Source organism: Delphinapterus leucas, chromosome 5, assembly GCF_059928025.1.
Source record: "Delphinapterus leucas isolate spDelLeu-1000000601 "Yukka" chromosome 5, BTC_Dleu_Yukka2, whole genome shotgun sequence".
Lineage (NCBI taxonomy): Eukaryota > Metazoa > Chordata > Mammalia > Artiodactyla > Monodontidae > Delphinapterus > Delphinapterus leucas.
The window spans coordinates 19,179,166-19,200,335 of record NC_143133.1 but is presented as its reverse complement, the minus strand read 5'-3'; the positions used below and the strand labels follow the sequence as shown (position 1 = coordinate 19,200,335).

Genomic DNA, 21,170 nt, shown 5'->3' with positions numbered 1-21,170 from the left:
CTGTGCATTCTCTAGAGTCACAGTTTGGCATGCAAGGCTTTCTTTGACTTTTGTGAAGAAAGATATTTTACAGTTTGCCTTTTGTATGACATAACTCCGTACTATATTTAGTTTCTTAAAAGGGTAGAATCTTAGATTCTTTTAGAATTATTTAGTATTTAGTGGTTTGGACAGGGGCTTAAAAATTAGACCTCATCATTTTGCCTGTCATCTTGCACGTAGCAGTAGGAATACCAGGTAGCAATAAAAATACTATAAAACTTGGTAAAATTGCTTCTGATCTCTTTCTTTGCATCTTTATGGAACATATCTAAAGTTAATTAATTGGTGTTCTGTCTGGCATAACCTAAACAGATTTTAATGTTTGTTAAAAATGCAGATTTCTCAGCCTCTTAAGATCTGTACTGTATGTCTGGGGGATAGCCCCAGGAATATATGTTTTAAAAGAGCACCACCAGGTGATTCTGATACAGATGATTTGAATGGCTCACATTGAGAAATACTCAGAGTGTCTGTATACTTAAAAGTGTGATATGTACAGCTAAAAGAATCTTAAGAGTTTATTGAACTAGTCGTGTAGTACAGCTTCTCACTTATTATACAAACTCTTACTTTTTATTTCACATTGGAGTATAGTTGATTAGCAATGTTGTGATAGTTTCCATTGTACAGCAAAGTGATTCAGTTATACATTTTCCCGTTTAGGTTGTTACATAATATTGAGCAGAGTCCCCTTTGCTATACAGTAGGTCCTTGTTGGTTATCCATTTTAAATACAGCAGTGTGTACATGTCAATCCCAAACTCCCTAACTATCCCTTTCCCCCACCCTTCCCCCCTGGTAATCATAAGTTTGTTCTCTAAGTCTGTGAGTCTGTTTCTGTTTTGTAAATAAGTTCATTTGTATCATTCCTTTTCAGATTTCGCATATAAGTGATATAATGTGATATTTCTCTTTCTCTGTCAAACTTACTTCACTCAGTATGACAATCTCTAGGTCTGTCCATGTTGCTGCAAATGGCATTATTTCATTCTTTTTAATGGCTGAGTAATATTCCATTGTATGTATGTACGACATCTTCTTTTTCCATTCCTCTGTCGATGGACATTTAGGTTGCTTCCATGTCTTGGATATTGTAAACAGTGCTGCAGTGAACATTGGGGTGCATGTATCCTTTCAGACCATGTTCTTCTCCAGATATATGCCCAGGAGTGGGATTACAGATCATATGGTAGCTCTATTTTTAGTTTAGTTTAGTTTTGTTTTTTAAAATTATTTATTTATTTATTAGCTGTGTCGGGTCTTAGTTGCAGCATGCGGGATCTAGTTCCCTGACCAGGGATCAAACCTGGGCCCCCTGCATTGGGAGTGCAGAATCTTAGCCACTGGACCACTAGGGAAGTCCCTATTTTTAGTTTTTTAAGGAACTTCGATACTGTTCTCCATAGTGGCTGTACCAATTTACATTCCCACCAACAGTGTAGGAGGGTTCCCTTCCCTCCACACCCTCTCCAGCATTTATTGTTTGTGGATTTTTTTATGATATCCATTTTGACTGGTGTGAGGTGATATCTCATTGTAGTTTTGATTTGCATTTCTCTGGTAATTAGCGATGTTGAACATCTTTTCATGTGCCTCTTGGCCATCTGTATGTCTTCACAAACTCTTTTTATGCCATTTCTGATAGAGGATCATCTAACCCTACCTTAAAAGAATCCAATAATGTGGAGTATAAGATTTAAAGACAATCTATTCCATTAATTGATAGCTCCAATTGTTTTTAAAAATTACTCTTTAGAATTGAAATTTGTTTCCCTTTAATTCTGAACTAAATGACAATGCAGATTAAATCTAATTATTTGATGATAATGACCTTGTCCCCTTTTCTCTTAAGTCTTATGAAATCTTTTGCAATTCTTTATTTTGATGCTTGAAAAACCTAAGATATTTTAGTAGATCAATTAAAAATGGAGAGATTATTATAAGACTTCATTTAACTTTTCAAAAACTTTTTGGAGGGCTTCCCTGGTGGCGCAGTGGTTGAGAGTCCGCCTGCCGATGCAGGGGACACGGGTTTGTACACTGGTCTGGGAAGATCCCACATGCCGCGGAGCTACTGGGCCCGTGAGCCATGGCCGCTGAGCCTGCGCGTCCAGAGCCTGTGCTCCACAACGGGAAGTTTTTGGAAACTAATTTTATACTGTAGATGTTCTCAGATAATTCATTTTGTCATTTTATGGTGATAGTCTTTCTTTTTTAAGAAAAATGTCTTAAGCTTGCACTATAAAAAGGCACTATTATTTGTATAGAAAATAATCCAGAGTAATCTGGAAAAAAATTCATTTTGCTTAGTTATTAAAAGAGCTGGATTTATATTCGTTTTCAAGCCTTTTAAGGTGTATTTGCAAATTTGTTATCCTGTTAAGATAGTTTTCTGAATAAATACCTCAAGAATGTTTATCCAGAGGTGTTTCCATTCAGGAGTCCTTTTCAATACGCTAATTTGAATTGTACAATTCCATTATAGGGAATACTAAATTCTGATTCCCTCTTAGTGAAGGAATCTATTTTCAACATAGTTCATGAACTTTTAAGAAGCATGTGATAACCTTAGAGATTCTGTTGTTCATTTCTTTCTTTTTTTTGTTTTCAGGGCAGTAATAAGAGGTTTAGAATGTTAATAAAAATACGTGCCCAAAATCATTCAGTTTGCCTGCTGGCAGAGCCTGGACCCATACTCAGTTTTCATAACTTCTCATGCTTCTGCCTTTTGTATTAAATTGAGCTCTGACAGCTTTGTCTGAGCCTAGCCAGTGACTAGAATCCCGCTATTGTGTCTGCTAAACTTGACACTCTTGAAAGGCAGGTGCTTTGCGACACTCATCTTGGTCTGGTTTGTACCAGGAGGTCAATAAATGTTTCCTGGATAAATGCTTTGAGTCAGCATGTTTTATTTTTTAAAATGCTTTTATTTTTCTTCTTAATACCAATTCTGCCTGGAACACTTGAAAAATAAATTTTAACTATTATTCTTTACTCATGTTGCACTTCAGGTTCACCTGGATAGCTTTTAAAATAATATGGGAATGGCATTAGTATTAATATCCCCATCCTTACTGATTCTAATGTGTATCCAGAATTGATGATTACTGCTCTCTGATAATCTAATCTTTTATGTTCCTTTTTCATCAGGTGTTTATTGAGCCACCTACTATATGCTAGGTGCTGTGCACTGTTAAATAACTCTCAGGGGCACCATTCACATAAAATATAGAATGAGAATTAAGAATACAAAGATAAGATGCTTCTGCCTTCATGTCTTCTCCTATTTAGACATCATTTGTGTTTCACAGGATCATGATTTGTTTTCTCCAGCTGTTCTGTAATTTGTGGGTGGCGGTGTTAAAATGTAATGCCTCAGACTAAATATGATGTTTCAGATATGATATGAGCAGTGCATAGTTCTATAATAATGCTGAATTCTTTGACTTAGACACTGTATTTTTATTAATGCAGCTTCAGTTTGTATGGGCACACCTCAAAGATATTGTGGGTTCAGTTCCAAACCACCATAATAAAGTCAATATCACAATAAAGTGAATCACACGAAGTTTTTGGTTTCCCAGTGCACATAAAAGTTATGTTTACACTATACTATAGTCTGTTAAGTGTGCAATAGCGTTATGTCTAAAACAAAGCAACGTACTTACCTTAATTGAAAAGTACTTTATTGCTGAAAAAGGCTAAACATCATCTGACAACACAAGGTTGCCAGAAACCTTCAATTTGTAAAAATCGTAATATCTGCAAAGTGCAATATAGCAAAGTGCAATAAATTGAGGTATGCCTTCATTACCTGTTTCAGCAGCTGTTTCTGTTCACTTATATTAACTTATGGTAGACTAAGGTCCTGAGAACTTTTCTTTTTTTTTTAAATTTAATTTTATTTATTTTTTTATACAGCAGGTTCTTATTAGTTATCCATTTTATACATATTTAGTGTATATATATCAATCCCATCTGAGACCTATTCATGCAGAAAAGTTCTCAGGTCAGGTTTGCTATAGTCTTTACTAAGATTTAACCTTTGCCTTTAATCTTTGAGTTTTATGTTATTATTTCAAATCATTTTAGATGAATCAAATCGAAATTATGTGATATAATTTTAGGGATATATTTTCCCGGGAACAGGATTTAGCCTCAAGATAAAATTAAAATCATACCTCAGGTATAGCTAATAATTAAAGCATACATATATAAATGGAGAAAGTAAAATTTCTAATAAAATATTAATATACTTGATTTTTTTCTATTAAATTTTATACCACCACGTTAAAACATCTAGGTGAAACAATTTGATGTTTAGAGAATCTTAATGTGGAGTCACTGGTAGGTTTTTATTTTTCTTTTTCCAAATGTTATCTTGCTGTTTTATGCACAACCAATGTCGTTATCTTATTACAGTATGTCTTAGTCTGTTTGGGCTGCTACCAAAAAACAAAAGAATACCATAGACTGCATGGATTAAACAATAAACTTTTATTTCTCACGGTTCTGGGGGCTGGGAAGTCCAAGATCAAAGGGCTGAGAGATTCATTATCTGTTGAGGACCTGCTTTCTGCTTCATAGATGACTGTCTTCTCAGTATGTCCTCCTATGGTGGGAGGGGTTAGGGTCTCTTTTATCATAAGGGCACCAATTCCATTCATGAGAGCTCTGACCCTCATAACTTAATCACCTTGCAAAGGTCTCACCTCGAAATACCATCACATTGGGGATCAGGTTTCAGTATATGAATTTTGTGGGGACACACTTAGTCTGTAGTACAGTGTGTAATACGTAACATTTTTTTTAACCCATGTTTTCTGTTCATTATAGATACAATGACTATTCTACAGACCTTATTTCTTCTTTTTTCCTACGTCTAAGTATATCTTTAACTTAACTAGCCTGTATTAGTCAGTATCTCTTGATTTGGAACATTGAAAGGAGTGCTTAGAAAAAGAGTGTCAGAAGCAACTCATGTTCTTTTTACATCATTTTCTAGTTCCCAAGTAATCATAGTGAGTGTAAGCCCAGTAGCCATCTCAACAGTTCCAGTGATGTGAAAACAAAACTTTATCTGTGAAATATGTCTACTGGTATATAAAGATTCTCTTGTTGTGAGAACTTCAGACCCTCTAAGGAGGAAAGAGATCTGCTTTGGAATTATTAATTTTTAAATAGGAATGACTGTTCCCTAACTTCTGTTTTAAGTTTGACGCAGCCCATTTTCTTATACTAATCATCTTTTTGAGCTTTCTTCTTCAACAGTAATTTTAACTGAGAACTCAAAGCTTTTGGCATTGGCCACAGTTATAATCAGAAATGGTCATTCTTTAAAGTACTTCATGTTGTGAAACTAAGCCATGTGGTACTGGAACAGTTGCAAGCTGTGGCTCTCAGATGTGGAAAAATAACACACTTTAACCAACTATTTCTCAGCTACATATATCTGCTACATTATGTGCTGGTTTCATGCTGTAATCTTAGAAATCAAGACAGAATGAGCCAGTTCTCTCTGGCAGAACCCTGTAAAAGTACTGATTTGTTTCTGGTCAGGTCTGGCTTTTTGCTTTTATTCACTGGAATGTCAATTCATTATTTTCTGTAGAAGATTCTTTTTTGAATGGAAATTCTGACTTATTACCTTGTCTTGATTCTGGTAAAGAGTATAGAAGTAGCTACTAAGAGAGTAGAAGTCAGAAAGAGAAGGTTGCAAGATACAGGATAAAGAAGTGAACTATTTACGATTAAACTTTTATTTATATCCTTTTTTTTCAGTATAGTCTTTTCATATTGAACTTCTGAGTATTTACTTTGTTTTTGCTTTGTAGGTGATGGGAATTGCAGTGATACTAGAGGCTTAGAAATTGCTATAAAGCAACGTGTTGATGATGCACTCACTTCAAAACTTCCAATGTTTTACTTGGTCAACAGACCTCATATTAGTTTAGTACCTTCTGCATATCCATGTCAAACAAACTTGGAATATAAATTCCTGAGTCTGAATTGGGCACAAGGGGACATTTCTTTGGAGATTGTGGATGGCCTAACTGGGAAGACCACCGAAAGGTTAGCGTCACTAATTTCTTCAAAAATCACATATTAAGCAAAACAATACATTTTAATACGATTTTTAAAAACTATCTTGTTTTTTGAATACAATTTTTTGAATTGTGATTAATAATAATAATAGTTATCAAGTGTGACTATGTTGCAGGCATTGTACTAATTAAAAAACTTTTTTTTCCTGATGAGAACATAGGCCTGGAGAAGTTATATAATTTACCAAAGTTACATGGTAAATGGTAGAGCCAGCATTCAAAATCAGTCTCCAGATCCTTTGTTTCTCTAGTGATCATTAGCAAATAATATATTTGTTTTAAAAATTCAGTTTTTCCTACTGAATCTGAATGTCTGGATTTAGGGCTCCAGAATCTGTATTTTTGACAACTTTCCCAAATATTGTTTATGTACACTTGAGTGTGAGAACTATTGTACTATGTTATACTGCTTTCTTATAAAAACCTTGTGGGTTAGGTGATATTGTTTTTTTTTTTACAGGTAAAGAAACTGAGATTCAAGCTAGTTTAAATATCTTGCTTAAAGTCACCCAACTATTAAGTGACACAAGTAGGATTCTGATCTGGGCATTTTATTTCCAAAGCCTTTGTTCTTAGCCATAATACATTATGCCTTTTAGACATTTCTTTGTAATATTCCTGTCATTGATTATCAAGTAAAACTAAAATCCTCCTTTTAGTGTGAAAATACATTTATAATGTGGTAATGAATAATGTTAAAAGTTTAAGTGCCTAAATTTACTTTCTTTGTGAAAGACAGATTTAAATTAAGATCACATACAAATGTTTCTTGGTATGAACTCAGTCAAGCATACTATTGATTATTTCAACTAGGATGAATTATACTACTTATGCATTGAGTCAGCATTAAGAAGTGTATTTCTGTTAATAACAGACTACACACATACAAACAAAACAGGTCTTCTGTGGAAGACATTAAAAAACTGTTTACTGAGGGACTTCCTGGTGCTCCAGTGGTTAAGACTCCATGCTTCCAATGTGGGGGGCATGGGTTTGATCCCTGGTCAGGGAACTAATATACCCCATATGCCACATGGCAAGGCCAAAAAAAATAATAAACTGTTTACTGAAAACATAATAGTATAACAAAGATGAAATTAATGTAAAATGAGCTTAACTCATTTATTATGGCTAAGTGCTTGCCAGGTGATTGCAAAGAAAGCAGATATGATCTGATTATTCATCCCCAAAGCATTACATAAGGCAAAGGACACTTTAGCAATATAATCCACGAAGAAGAACAGTTCTGAGTAACTGCAGCAAATAACATAGTATCAACCTTCATAAAGCAGAAATTACAGAAAATAAAAGGATAAATAGAAATACACTATTAGTTGAGGCAATAATTCACCTCTTTCAGTTCCTAGTAGATTGAGTAAACAAAACAATAAGCAAGAATATAACAGTCTTAAATAACAATAAGGTAGATTTGATTAATTTCTTTAAAACTCTGTACCATAAAATATAAAATATACCTGCTTTTCAAGAACCTGCAGAACATTAACAAAAATTGACAGTATGTTAGGCCACAAAAAAAAATCTGAAATTCTAAGAAGTAAAAGTGATGTAGGCAGTGTTCTCTGATTGTGATGCAATCAAACTGTAAATAACAAAATCAGAATATTTAGAAACCACTTTCATTGGGAAAAAGAAGTTCTCCAACTTTTGGCTCAAAGAGGAAATATAAAATGAAATCACAGAATATTTAGAATATTTAGAAAATATTAGAATATTTAGAAAACACGGATATTTAGTGCATTGCATTTCAGAACTTGTAGGATATATAGCTAAAGCAAAGTGAATGGAAAAGCCAATTCTTTAGATGCTTATAGCAACAAATAATGAAAATAAACAGAATGAAGAAGTTCATAAAACTAGAAATGTAAATTAAAGATCTAGAGAACTGAAGAAGTTAGAAATGATCATAAAAAACTGATTCTGTGAAAAAAAATCAGTAGCTAATCTCATATATACTAATGAATGATAAAGGAGTAATTACAGAGAAAATTAAAAGACGTCATAAGAAACTTCTTTGCCCTACCATGCAAATATATTTGAAAATCTGGGTGCAATGCATATATTTCTAGGAAAATATTTTTCTAAAATTGGTACGGAAGAGGGAAAAATATCTAACATTATTTTCTTGAGAAAGTTACCAAGAAGGCGCCCTACCTCTTTTTCAAAGAAAACACCATTCTGAGGTGGTTCGGATTAATTTTATAAACCATTAAATAGCAGGAACTTCCAGTGCTATCTAAAAAGATAGAAAACATTCAAATACTTTTATGAAGCAAGTGTATCATTGATACTTAAACCTAATAGAAGATTGCTGTCCCCCTACCACAAAAGTTACAGACCAAGCTCACTTTTATATTCAAGCATAATTGCTAAATAAAATATTAGGAAGCAGAACCTTAAAATAATATATTTTATACAATAATACTAAGTGGAATTTTTTCTAGAAATGTGAGAATAACATAATAAAAATAATACCAAATTAGAAACTCATATTAATATAATTTGTCATATTAATTGATCTAGGGAAAAACACCATATATTCATTTTTATAAATTCTAAGAAGACATGTAGTACAGCTCTACAACTATTCTAGATAAAGTTACTCAATAAAAAAGGAATAGATATTTTTGTTAAGGGTAAAATATATCTTTATTAGTCCAAAAGTGCCATCATGATTAATGATGAAATCTCAGAGTCATTTCTACTAACATCTGAAACAAGACATGATTGTTTACTGTTATTGCTGTTATTTAACATGTTATTTAATGCATTTGAACAAAAGAAAGAAATGAGAGATATAAAATATTGGAAAGGAGGAGGTAAAATTACGACTTTTTGCATATGGTATCATTTTATACCTGAAAAGCCCAAGCGAATCATCTAAAAATCCACCACCAAAAAAAGGTATGATGGTGGAAAATTAATATATAGAGATTAGTACATTTCATTAATAGGCGTTTATGTTAACTATTACTGCATATAAACTATCTCAAAATTTAGTGGCTTAAAACAACAAACATTTATTGCTGTTCAAGTCCTTAGGTCAACTGAGCTAGATTTGGTCGGGCTCTCCCATGTGTCTGGGGTCCACTCTAGGTCAGCTGTAGGGCATCTTGGCTGATCTTAGAGGGACAGCTGGGCTCTGGTCCATGTGTTCTCTCACCTTCTAATAGACCAGTCTTAGGAGGCTCACATGGCAGAGGAAGGGGTCCCCAGAGAATGAAAACACAAAGCCTCTTGAGGCCCAGGCTTGGAACTGGCACATAGTCTATTTTATTCACCAAAACAAGTCACAAGGCCAGCCCAAATTCATGGGGAGGAGCAATCAACCATAGTTAGTGATGGGAGAATCTGAAAAGTTACATTGTAAAGAGCATGGAGACAGGAAGGAATAAAGGATTTTGGCAATTTTTGTAATCTATCAGGAGAACAACTAATGAGAAGATATAATGAAGGGAAAGAGTTACAATAGCAAGAAAGCTCATGATCTGTGGACCCACTTCTATTAGAAACATAGAAAAATACATATCTATATGTGCATACATACACACATATATATGGAGGGTGGTGAGGTGAGTGTGTATAATTTACTTTTTTAGTGAGTCAAAATTTACAAAGAGTGAAATGTACAATTTCATGAGTTTTTATATTTATATATTTATATATTTATTTATTTATTTATTTATATACATGCCTGTGTAACCATTACCCCAGTCAGAATACAGGACATTTTCTTCATTTCAGAAAATATTTTTTTGCCCTCTTCTAGTCAATCCTTGGTAGAACCACTGTTTTAATTTGGATCACCATAGATTAATTTTGCTTCAAACAAAAGAAATGTTCCAAATATCCATCCTCTGCTTTAATTTTTAATGCAGTACTCTGATAACTTAAACTATAATTTCATAAATGAAATTAACTTCAGAAAGTTAAATATTCAGAATAATTTTATGTAAAAAAATTTCACTATATGCACTGTACATAATTGAAATAAATATTTGTAGATTCTGTGTTGATTTTAATCCCTACAAGTGCCAACATAAATACTGAATAATGATTAGTGAATGTTTCATTCTTTTCTACTTCAGTTCCCCATTTAAAAGTGGTGTGTCAATGGCAAGTCGGCTTTGTAAGGCGGCAATGTTAAGTCGATTTAACCTGCTTGCCAAAGAAGCTAAAAAAGAAGATTTACTTGAAGCTAGTACATATCATGCAGCTAAGGTAAGTCTTAAAAGGAATGAAGCTAATCACTGAAATAAAAATTTAAGACAATAATAATGTGGTAATTTTATAATGATGATGATACATAGCAAAAGTTGAGTAAATAGTTCCTGAAAATAAGAGATTACCATGTAGTGATAAAATTAATTTTTAAGTGAACATGCTGGAAATTGGATATGTAAATAAGTGTTGCCCCTGAAAGTAGCTACCTCAGTATGGTGTGTACCTACTTTGACAATATTGATCAAAACCTACTGTCATACCCAGAGGAACAAAATGGTAAAAAATTTCTTATGTATATGATATTAGCTATGTTAACGATAGTATTTAAGTATTCTAAAATGATATATTAGTATATTCATATAAATTAATTTGCCTGTCTTAAAATTGTGAAACACCTTTAATTTGAGTTTGTGATTTGGACTTAAGTGATGTAGGTAGCCTTTTTCTATCTTTAAATATATATATTCTTTTTTTAGTATTACGAACATAATTCATGTTGAGTAGAGAATTTGGAATTTTCTTTTTAAGTACAGAAGGAAAATATTACTTGTAAATCCACCTACTACTCAAATATAATACTCTAATCTTGTAATGTAAGCATGTTATTTCAGTTTCTTATCATGTATTTATATTTTTGTGTATGTATATATTTTAAAATATTAAGCTTATATTATATATGCTTGTTAATCTGATTTTTTCATTCAACATACTAAGACCTGAGCCATTTCATAATATGTTATATCCATGTTATCAAATTATTAAATACAAATTGTTTTTAATAACCTAATTTCAGTTTCAGTAATATAGTATTATGTGAAAGTCTCTTAATTTCACCAATATCTTAATACTCAAACTGTATAATTCCATCCTGTAAAGCAATTAATATTAACTGTAGGTTTGTTTGTATATACAAACATTTTTAAGTATAAAAGCTTACCTAGACAATTTCGGGTTTGGGCATAAAGAGGTTGCAAGTCATCTCTGTAAAAAATATAAAACTGGACAAAATTATCAGGGGAAAAAACCCCTTCTCACAACTCTGGAAATTAACTAAAGGCAGAAAACACACTGAAAAGTGTATACTCTTGTAAAACTTTTAGAACTTTGGGTAAGAACAGCAGGAATTTGTGGCACCTTTGCCCAAAGCTGTTCCTGTTCTCTCTCCTTCCTCTCTGCTAGTTTGAACGGCAAGAACTGTAGTTTTATCAGATTGAGAATGCCACCAAAAGTAGTAGATTTTCTGCTAGAGGGGATGAACTTGATGTGTGGCAGAGGGTGAAAATTTGTGACTTTTTCAACTAAATGTGCCAAACCTGGTAGAGGAAAATAATGGAGAAAATCAGTAACTTCGCTGGCCCAAGGTTGCAGTCCTTGGGGCAAGTGGTATACCAGTTAGTAACTTAACAGGGAGATCTTGGAAGTGAAAGAGCCATGGAAGCGTTGAGAGAAATTCTCTATATATCCTTGGCTGACTGAGAAATTACACTCATGTGCAATGCAGACTCAAGAGAACCTAGTAAAGAGTGAAAGTGTGAAATAGAACTGCCTGCAACATTAAATACACTGTACCACCCACCCCTCCCCAAATGAATTGATCAGAAAAAGGTAGAAGCCTTTTGGGTTCAAGGTGTTTGAGCATAATGTATGCTGAAATCTTTTCCTTATCACTAAGCTATTTGTTTATCACTAAGGTTTGCAGATACAGGGTAACCCCTAGGAAGCCAGGCTAAAACATAAAAAAACTGGAAAGAGACAGTACACACCATGGGGAAAACAGATCTCACAATTGCAGCAAACTTAAAAAAAATAAAACAGAATCCAGAGTTGCTACAATATATTATCTAAAAAGTCTGTTTCAACCAAAAATTATGGGATATGTAAAAAACAGGAAAGTAAAACCTATACTCAGGAAAAATAACATTCAATAGAAACTGGTTCTGAGTGGATCCCAGTGTTGAATATAGCAAAGGCTTCAAAGCAGCTATTATAAATATGTTCAAGTAATTAAAGGAAAATACAACAATGTTTCAGTAAATAGGTAATCTCGGTAGAGAAATAGAAACTACAAAAAGAAAAACCCCAAATGAATATTCTAGGATTGAAACAATATATAATAACTGAAATGAATATAATTCTCTAGATGGGTTCAACAGTACATTTGAAATTGCAGGAAAAATATCAGTGGACTTTGAAGATAGATCAAAAGAAATTATTTTAAAGGACAGAATGAAACAGGTTAAAGAAAAATGAACAGAACTTCAAAGATTTGTGGAACAGTATTAAGTGTACCAACTTATGTTGGGTTGCCTCCATTTTTTAAGTAAAAATAAAAGACACATTTTTCATTTTCACCAAGAACCTGATTGAACAACATATTCACCCTTTTGTTCCACTACCTTCTGCCATTTTTCAGGCAACTTCATAATTCCATCTTCCCAAAACTTTTTCTTTTCGAGTAAAGAACTGCTCTGTGTACCTTTTACAGTCTTCCAGGGAATTGAAATTTTTTCCATTAAGAGAATTTTGTAAAGAGCGAAATAAATGAAAATCCAAAGGTACAATGTCTGGTAAATATAGCAGATGAATCAGAACTTCCCAGCCAAGGTGTAACAGCTTTTGCCTGGTCATCAAAGAAACATGCTGTCTTGCGTTATCCTGATGGAAGATTATGCATTTTCTGTTGCCTAATTCTGGATGCTTTTCATCTAGTGCCGCTTTCAGTTGGTCTAATTGGGAGCAGTACTTGTTGGAATTAATCATTTGGTTTTCTGAAAGGAGCTCATAATGGAGGACTCCCTTCCAATCCCAGCATATACACATCAACTTCTTTGGATGAAGACCAGCGTTTGGTGTGGTTGGGTGGTGGTTCATTTCACTTGCCCCATGATCTCTTCCGTTCCACATTATTGTACAGTATCCACTTTTCATTGCCCATCACAATTTGTTTTAAAAACGGAATATTTTCATTACATTTAAATAGAGAATCGCATGTGGAAATACAGTCAAGAAGGGTTTTTTTGGCTTAACTTATGTGGAGCCCAAATATCAAAGTGATTAACATAACCAAGCTGGTGCAAATGATTTTCAGCACTTGATTTGGATATTTTGAGTATGTTGGCTATCTCCCACATGGTATAACTTTGATTGTTCTCAGTGAATGTCTTGATTTGATCGCTGTCAACTTCAACTGGACTACCTGACCGTGGAGCAACCTCTAGCAAGAAATCTCCAGCACCACACTTCAAAAACCACTTTTGACACATTTGATCAGTCACAGGACCTTCTCCGTATACTGCACAAATCTTCTTGTGCATTTCGGCTGCGTTTTACCTTTCTTGAAATAATAAAGCATAATATGCTGAAAATGTTGCTTTTTTCTTCCATCTTCAGTATTAAAATGGCTACACAAAAATTCACCAATTTTGATAAGTCTTTTTTTAAATGCACGATGATATGACAGCTGTCACATACAATCTAACAAAATTGTTTTGAATGAAGTTGAAGACAACTAAGTGATACTAGAGCCATCTTACGGAAAAAAACAAATGAACCTTTTGACCAACCCAATGCTAGGAGTCCTAGAAGAAAAGGAGAGAGAAAAGGGATCAGGAAAAACACTTGAAGAAATTACTAAAAATAACCCCATATTTGAGGAAGAATATTAACAGATCCAAGAAGCTCAAGAAACCCCAAGAAAGAAAAAAATAAAGATTCATACCTAGATACATCATAGTCAAACTGCTTAAGACCGAGACAAAGAGAAAATCTTGAAAGCAGCAAGAGAGAAAATAGTTATCAACCATAGACCAATACATTTAAGGCTGATTTCTCATTAGCAGTAATGGAAGCAAACCCAGAAGAGCCAAAGCAATCTTGAAAAAGAACAAAGTTGGAGGATTCACACTTCTTGATTTCAAAGCATACTACAAAGCCATAATAATCAAGATAGTATAATACTGGTATTAGTATAAACATATAGATCAATGGAATATAATTGACATTCCAGAAATAAACCCTGGCAATTATGGTTAAGTGATTTTTAACAAGAGTGCCAAGATCATTCAGTGGGAAAAAATAGTCTTTTCAGTAAGTAGTCCTAGGACAACTGAATATCCCCATGGAAGAGAATGAACTTGGACTTCTACCTCATACCATATACAAAAATGAACTCAAAATGAATAGACCTACGTAAGAGCTAAAACTATAAAACTCAGAGAAAAACATAGGAGAAAATATTTGTATTCCTAAATAAGAAAAAAGGCTTCTTAGATCTGATAACAAAAACACAATCCAAAAGAGAAAAAAATAGTATTTTAAACTTCATTAAAAGTAAAACTTTTGCATTTCAAAAATTATCATTAGGAAATTTGCAAATCATATATTTAATAAGGGACGTGTATCCAGAATACACAAAAAACTTTTGCAACTCAATAATAAAAAGACAGATGACCAAATTTTTTGAATGAGCAAAGGATTTGAACAGACATTTCTACAAAGAAAATTTTAAAATGGCCAATAAGCATATGATGTTCAACATAGTCATTAGGAAAATGCGAATGAAGACCACAGTGATATACTGCTTTACACACATTAGGACATAGCTGTAATAAAGAGTGACATTAACAAGGGTCAAGAATGTGAAAAAATTGGAACTATCGTGCATTGCTGATAGGAATATAAAATGGTACATCTACTTTGGAAAACAATTTAACAGTTCCTCAAAAAGTTAAATATGAGTTATCATGTAACCCAGGAATTTCACTCCTAGGTATATGCATAAAAGAATTGAAAACACTTATCTACACCAAAACTTAAACATAAATGTCTGTAACAGTATTCATAATACAGAAAAGGTAGAAACAATCCAAACGTTCATCCACTGATGAATGGATAAACAAAATGTGGCATGTCCATACTACGGACTACCATTCATCCATAAAAGGAACTCTGAAGTACTGATACATTCTACAGTGAGGGTCCACCTTGAAAATGTTAAGTGAAAAAAGCCAGCCACAAAAGGCTGCATGTATGATTCCATTTATATGAAATGTCTATAATAGGCAAATTCATAGAAACAGAAAGTAGATTACTGATTTCCAGGGGCTGTGGGGAGGAGAGAATGAGAAGTGACTGCTAATGGGTCAGGATTCCTTTAAAAACAAAAGCAAAATAAAAACATTGCCAGGTAGACAAAAATTAAGAAAATTTGTTGTTAGCAGAACTTCTCTAGAAGGAATTCCAAAGGAAGTCCTTGAGGCTTAGAAGAAATTATACCAGATGATAACAAGTCTACAGGAAGGAATAAAGAATACTATAAACAGTAATTATGTGGGTAGATATAAAAGATGTATATATTTTCTTTTATTTTCTTTAAAAAACCAAAGTTGTTTAAAATTATTTTAGCACTGTATTATTGAATTTTATAATGTATGTAAGTGGAGTATAAATGGCAATAATAAAGGACAGAGAAAGAAATGGATCAATATTGGAACAAAGTTGCTATATATTAGCAGGATTAAGTCAGTATGAATCTGAAGCAGACTATGGTAAGAGAAAGAGGTATATTGTAATTACTAAAGTAGCCATGAAGAGAATAGCTGGAAAACTACAGCTAAAACATCAACAGAGGAATTAAAATGGTGTACTAAAAATGCATTTTTAAAAGGACTAGAAGGCAATAAAGAAGCAGAGAAATAAAGGACACAGGACTTGGAAAATAAAGTGAAATGGCAGACATAAATCCACTATATCAATAATTACATTAAATTTGAATATTCTAAATGCTCCAGAAAAAAGACAGAGATTTTTCAGATTGGGCTAAAAAGCAAGATCCAACTGTATACTATCTGTAAGAGACACATTAAATTCAAAGACACAAATAGATTGAAAGTAAAAGGATGAAAAAAAAGACATACCAGGCAAACAATAGCAGTAAGAGAGCTGGAGTGTTTACATTAAAATCAAACAAGTACACATCAAGATGAGCAATATTACTGGAGACAAAGGGTAACGTGTTATAGTGGTAAACGGTTAATACATTAGGAACATAACAACAATTATATAAGTATATGGGTATAACAGCAGAACCCCAAAATACATAAGCAAAAAATGACAGCATTTAAAGGTGAAATGGAGAATTCTACAATTATAGTTGGAGGTTTTAATGTTCCTCCCTCAGTAATTGATAGTTCAACTAGACAGAAAATCAGTAAGAATATAGAAGGCTTGAATAACACTACAAACCAACCAGACTAAACACTATACACAACAGCAGAATATACATTCTTTTCAAATACACATGAGGCATTCTCCACTATAGGCCATATAGGCCATAAAGCACGTCTCAATAAGTTTAAAGGATTAAAATCATACAAAGTATGTTCTAACTACTATGGAATTAAATTAGAAAACAACAGAATGAAATCTAGAAATAATTATACATTTGGAAATTAAACAACTTCTATTCCACAAGTCAAAGAAGAAATACAAAGGAAATTAAGAAATATCTCAAACTGAATGAAAATGAAAATACAGCATATTAAAATTTAGAGAATATAATCAAAGAAGTGCTTAGAAATGCATAGCTTTAAATGCTTATATTAAAAAGGAAGAGAACCATAAAATCAGTTATTTAACCTTCCACCTCAAGAAGTTAGAAGAGCAAATTTTAAAAAAAAAAAGAATAATATAGGATGGGTTGGAAATTAATGAGATAAAAGACAGGAAAATCAATAGAAAAATCAATGAAATCAAAAGCTGGTTCATTGAAAAAAATCAGCAAAAAAATTCATAATACTTTAGCTAGACTAAAGAACTAAGAAATAACTGAGAAATAAGAGACAACGCAAGTGATCAAAATCTTGATGAAAGAAGAGTCATCACTGAAGACCCCAAAGAGCTAAAATAATTATAAGGAAATACTATAAACAACCTTTTGTCAACAAATTAGACAAGTTAAATGAAATGGATGCATTCCTAGAAAGACAAATTACAAAACTTGACTAAACAGAACATCTGAATTGAACTAAAGTAAAAAAAAAAATTGAATTATTAGTTAAAATTCTTAAAGAAAAGCACAAATGCAGTTATGGGTTCGCTGGTGAATTCTACCAAACATAACAGCAAAAATTAACATAAATCCTACAAAAACTGTTTAATAAAATAAAGGAGGAGAGAATGCTTCCCAGCTCATTTTATGAGGCCAGTATAATAACCCTGATACCAAAAGTGGTCAGAAACATCACAGGAAGTGAAAACTACAAATCAGTATCTCTTAGGAACATAAATGCAAAAATTATTCATAAGATATTTACAAACCAAATCCAGCAACATATAAAAAGGATTATACACCATGACCAAGGAGGTTTATTCCAGGATGCAAGGGTGATTTAACATCAGAAAATCATTTGATGTATTATGTGAATATATTCAAGTTCAAAACCCACATACTTATCTCAGTAGATGTACATAATGCATTTGACAAAATCCAACACCTATTCACAATAAAAACACTGAACAAATAAGAAATAGAAGTGAACTTCCTCAACCAGATAAAGGGCATCACTGAAAAACTACAGTTTACCTGACAATGCTGAAAAGCTGAATACTGTTTCCCCTTCCCCCAAAGATTGCTCTCACCACTTCTAGTCAGCATGATCTGTAGGTCCTAGGTAGAGCAGCAAGGCAAGAAAAAGGAATAAAAGGCATCCAGACTGGAAAGGAAGTAGAAAAACTGTCCTTATTTCTAAATGATATTGTATGTAAAATATCCTCTGGAATCTACCAAAAACAACTATATTATATGTGAATTTAGCACACAGTGTAAGAACAATATAGAAAAATAAATTGTATATGTATATACTAGGACTGAACACCCCAGAATTACACTTGAGAAAAAAATTTCACCCACAGGAGCATAAAAATAAACTTAGGAATAAATTTAATAAAAGAAGGTAAGACCTGTACACCAAAAATGATGAAACATTGCTGAGAGAAATTTAAAAAGACCTAAGTAAGTGGAGAGATGTACCAATTAATAGATTGGAAAACTCAGTGTTTTTAGAATGTCACTTCTCTACTAAATAATCTATGGATTCAGTGCAAGTTCTATCAAAATCCCAGTAAGCTTTTGTGTAGAAATTGACAAGCTGTTTCTAAAATTGTTACGTAAAATCCAAAGGACATAGAAGAACCAAAACAATTTTTAAAAAGAACAAAATTGGTAGAGTACCCTACCTAGTTTCAACAACTTACCATAAAGCCACAGTAATCAAGACAATGTATTGATGTAATGATAGACATATAGATCAATGGACATATAGATCAATGGAACAGAATAAGAGACCAGAAATACACCCACACACTTACGATCAATTGATTTTGTACAAAGGTACAAAGTAATTTAATGGGAGAAAGAAAAATCTTTTCAACAAATGGTGCTGGAACAGTTGGGTATCTGTGGGCAAGCCAAAAAATTAACTTAGACTTATATCAGTCATACAAAAACTTCAAAATGGATCATAGAACTAAAAGAGGTAAAAACTATAAAAACTTCCAAAGAAAATGTGAGGAAACATTTGTCTTCCTAGGTTAGGCAAATTTTTCTTAGATATGACACCAAAAGCACAATCCATAAAAGAAAAAATTGATGGACTCCAGAATTTAAAACTTGGATTAAGAAAATGAAGATACAAGCCACAGAATGGAAGAAAATACTTGCAAATCATACACTTGACAAAGGTCTTAGATCTAGAATAGATAAAGAACTCTTATAACTCATTATTAAGTGGGCAAACAACCCAGTTTTTCAAAGTGGCAAATAATATATACAAATGGCTAATACACATATAAAAGATACTCAGCCTGATTACTCATTAGGGAGATGCAAAATCAAACCACAACGAGATACCACTGCACACCTACTAAAATCCAAAAGACTGACTACACCGGGTGTTTTTGTGGAGAAACTAGAAACCTGTTGCACTGCTGACTGGAATGTTAAAATGGTATAAAGCACTTTGGAAGACAGTTTGGCAGTTTGTTATGGAGACAAACATATACTTACCATGTGATCCAGCACAGGTGATTTTTATTCTGTTTTCTCTATTTTCAAGTTTTCTGTAATGAGTATGATTACTCTTCTAATTAAAAATTAAAGAAGAAAAATTGTCTTTTAGGAGTGTTGGGAAGGAAAATTTTTAGTTTCAAAAACAATACTGAGGGAAATGGGAAATAAAAAAGATTTTTCTTAATTTTTAAAATGTCAAACTAAAGAAAGAAGATTAGGGCTACTTACTTTTCATAAGCCTAATTCTGCCTATATTCTATAATTCAATATTTTTTTCTTTCTGTAGCATATGTCTGGATCCTATCAAGAAGCTAAAACTTTGTTGAAATCCTACTTACAGCAGCATGGCTATGGCTCCTGGATTGTGAAATCGCCCTGTATAGAGCAATTTAGTATGTGAATTAATCCATTGTCATGTTAGAAATCGTTTTTTTTTCATGTGTTTTGACTACTAAAATTTTTTTTTAAATGTTGGTGGTGTTCAGCTTTTAAAATCAGAGTCATGCAACAGCAGTGTTCAGAGATTGCTGAAATTTTGTAAATATTCGTGTCAGTTTATGTTGAAACATTAGGGTTTTAAATGTTTTTTAGTTTTTGAAAAAATAATTACCTGCTTCATTATATAGCTATTTTGTATTTATTTTTATAGACATTATAAAGCCATTACCCTTTTGTAATTTAAAAGAATATTCATTTTCTTTTAAGTTTTTGCTTTAAAGTTATTTGTTCAGCAAAGATATTCAGCATTGTGTCCTGATATCTCACTCGTTTTTTCTTAATTAAAAATTGGAATTCAAGAATATAAATAATAATTCTTACTCATTTGTTGATTAAATCAACAGACATTTGAATGTCTAATATTTGCCAATAACCATAGTAAGAAACAGTAACTAAAACATCATTTCTCATGTCAGAGAAGCTCTTGAATGCAAACTGAACATGTAAATGCAGAAAAATGTTAACCATGTTAGGGAATAATTTGATACATTAGTTATTCTGATTAATAGAGGATTATTGTAAATGCTTTAAGATTGCCTATTTTCAGGTATTCTGTAAGATTCATCCAAATGTTATTCTTTATAATTTAGTAGGGACTTCTAATAATAGATCAATAAAAGATTATTTAGCTTTATATTTGTATTTGTTTATACAGTTAGATGAAAGAGAAAGTTTAGTTACTCTTGGGTTAGGATATATATCTTTATTGAAGTTGGGAGTTTGTTCCATGCTTTAGCCTCTTCAATCTCTTCCTTAGTTTAAATCACAGATGAATTAAGCATTGGCTCTCAGACTTTGTTCCTCTTAGCTTGGATCTTTATTAAATTAGTCTCACTCCAACTCCAACCCATATGAACTATTATAATCTCTGATAAGGTTAATGTAGGGTTTTTGTGTTTTTGGTTTTTGGATTTGTTTTTTGTCTATTCTAAAAGTATGGTAGAGTTTAGTTGATGAACACTGAAGTCATTCTGGAAAGACATACTTACATGTCTTTCAGTAGACTAGATTTTATACTTATCAGTAGGTTGAACCCTGTGAAATTGCCATTTTTATGGGGGGGAAGTAGGTCAAAAATGGTCAAATATGGACAGTTTCATGTGGATCAACATAAATATACTGTTATTAATAAGTTCCATTTCCATCAATTAGATGATATCTAGTGCTTATTTCTCTAAATTGGTATTTCCTTCTAAAATCATTTTAGTCTCTTATCT

General features: G+C 32.6%; 1 protein-coding gene across 1 annotated transcript in view; it reads left to right on the top strand.

Moving 5' to 3' along the window:
* ADAD1 (adenosine deaminase domain containing 1) overlaps nt 1–19,855 on the top strand; it is a 46,114-nt gene extending 26,259 nt beyond the window's left edge. The window contains exons 9-11 of the mRNA XM_089911535.1: nt 5,877–6,114; nt 10,253–10,385; nt 19,742–19,855. Coding sequence (XP_089767661.1) covers nt 5,877–6,114; nt 10,253–10,385; nt 19,742–19,855 — 485 coding nt within the window. The remainder of the gene's footprint in view (nt 1–5,876; nt 6,115–10,252; nt 10,386–19,741) is intronic.
* Nucleotides 19,856–21,170: the final 1,315 nt, after the last annotated feature.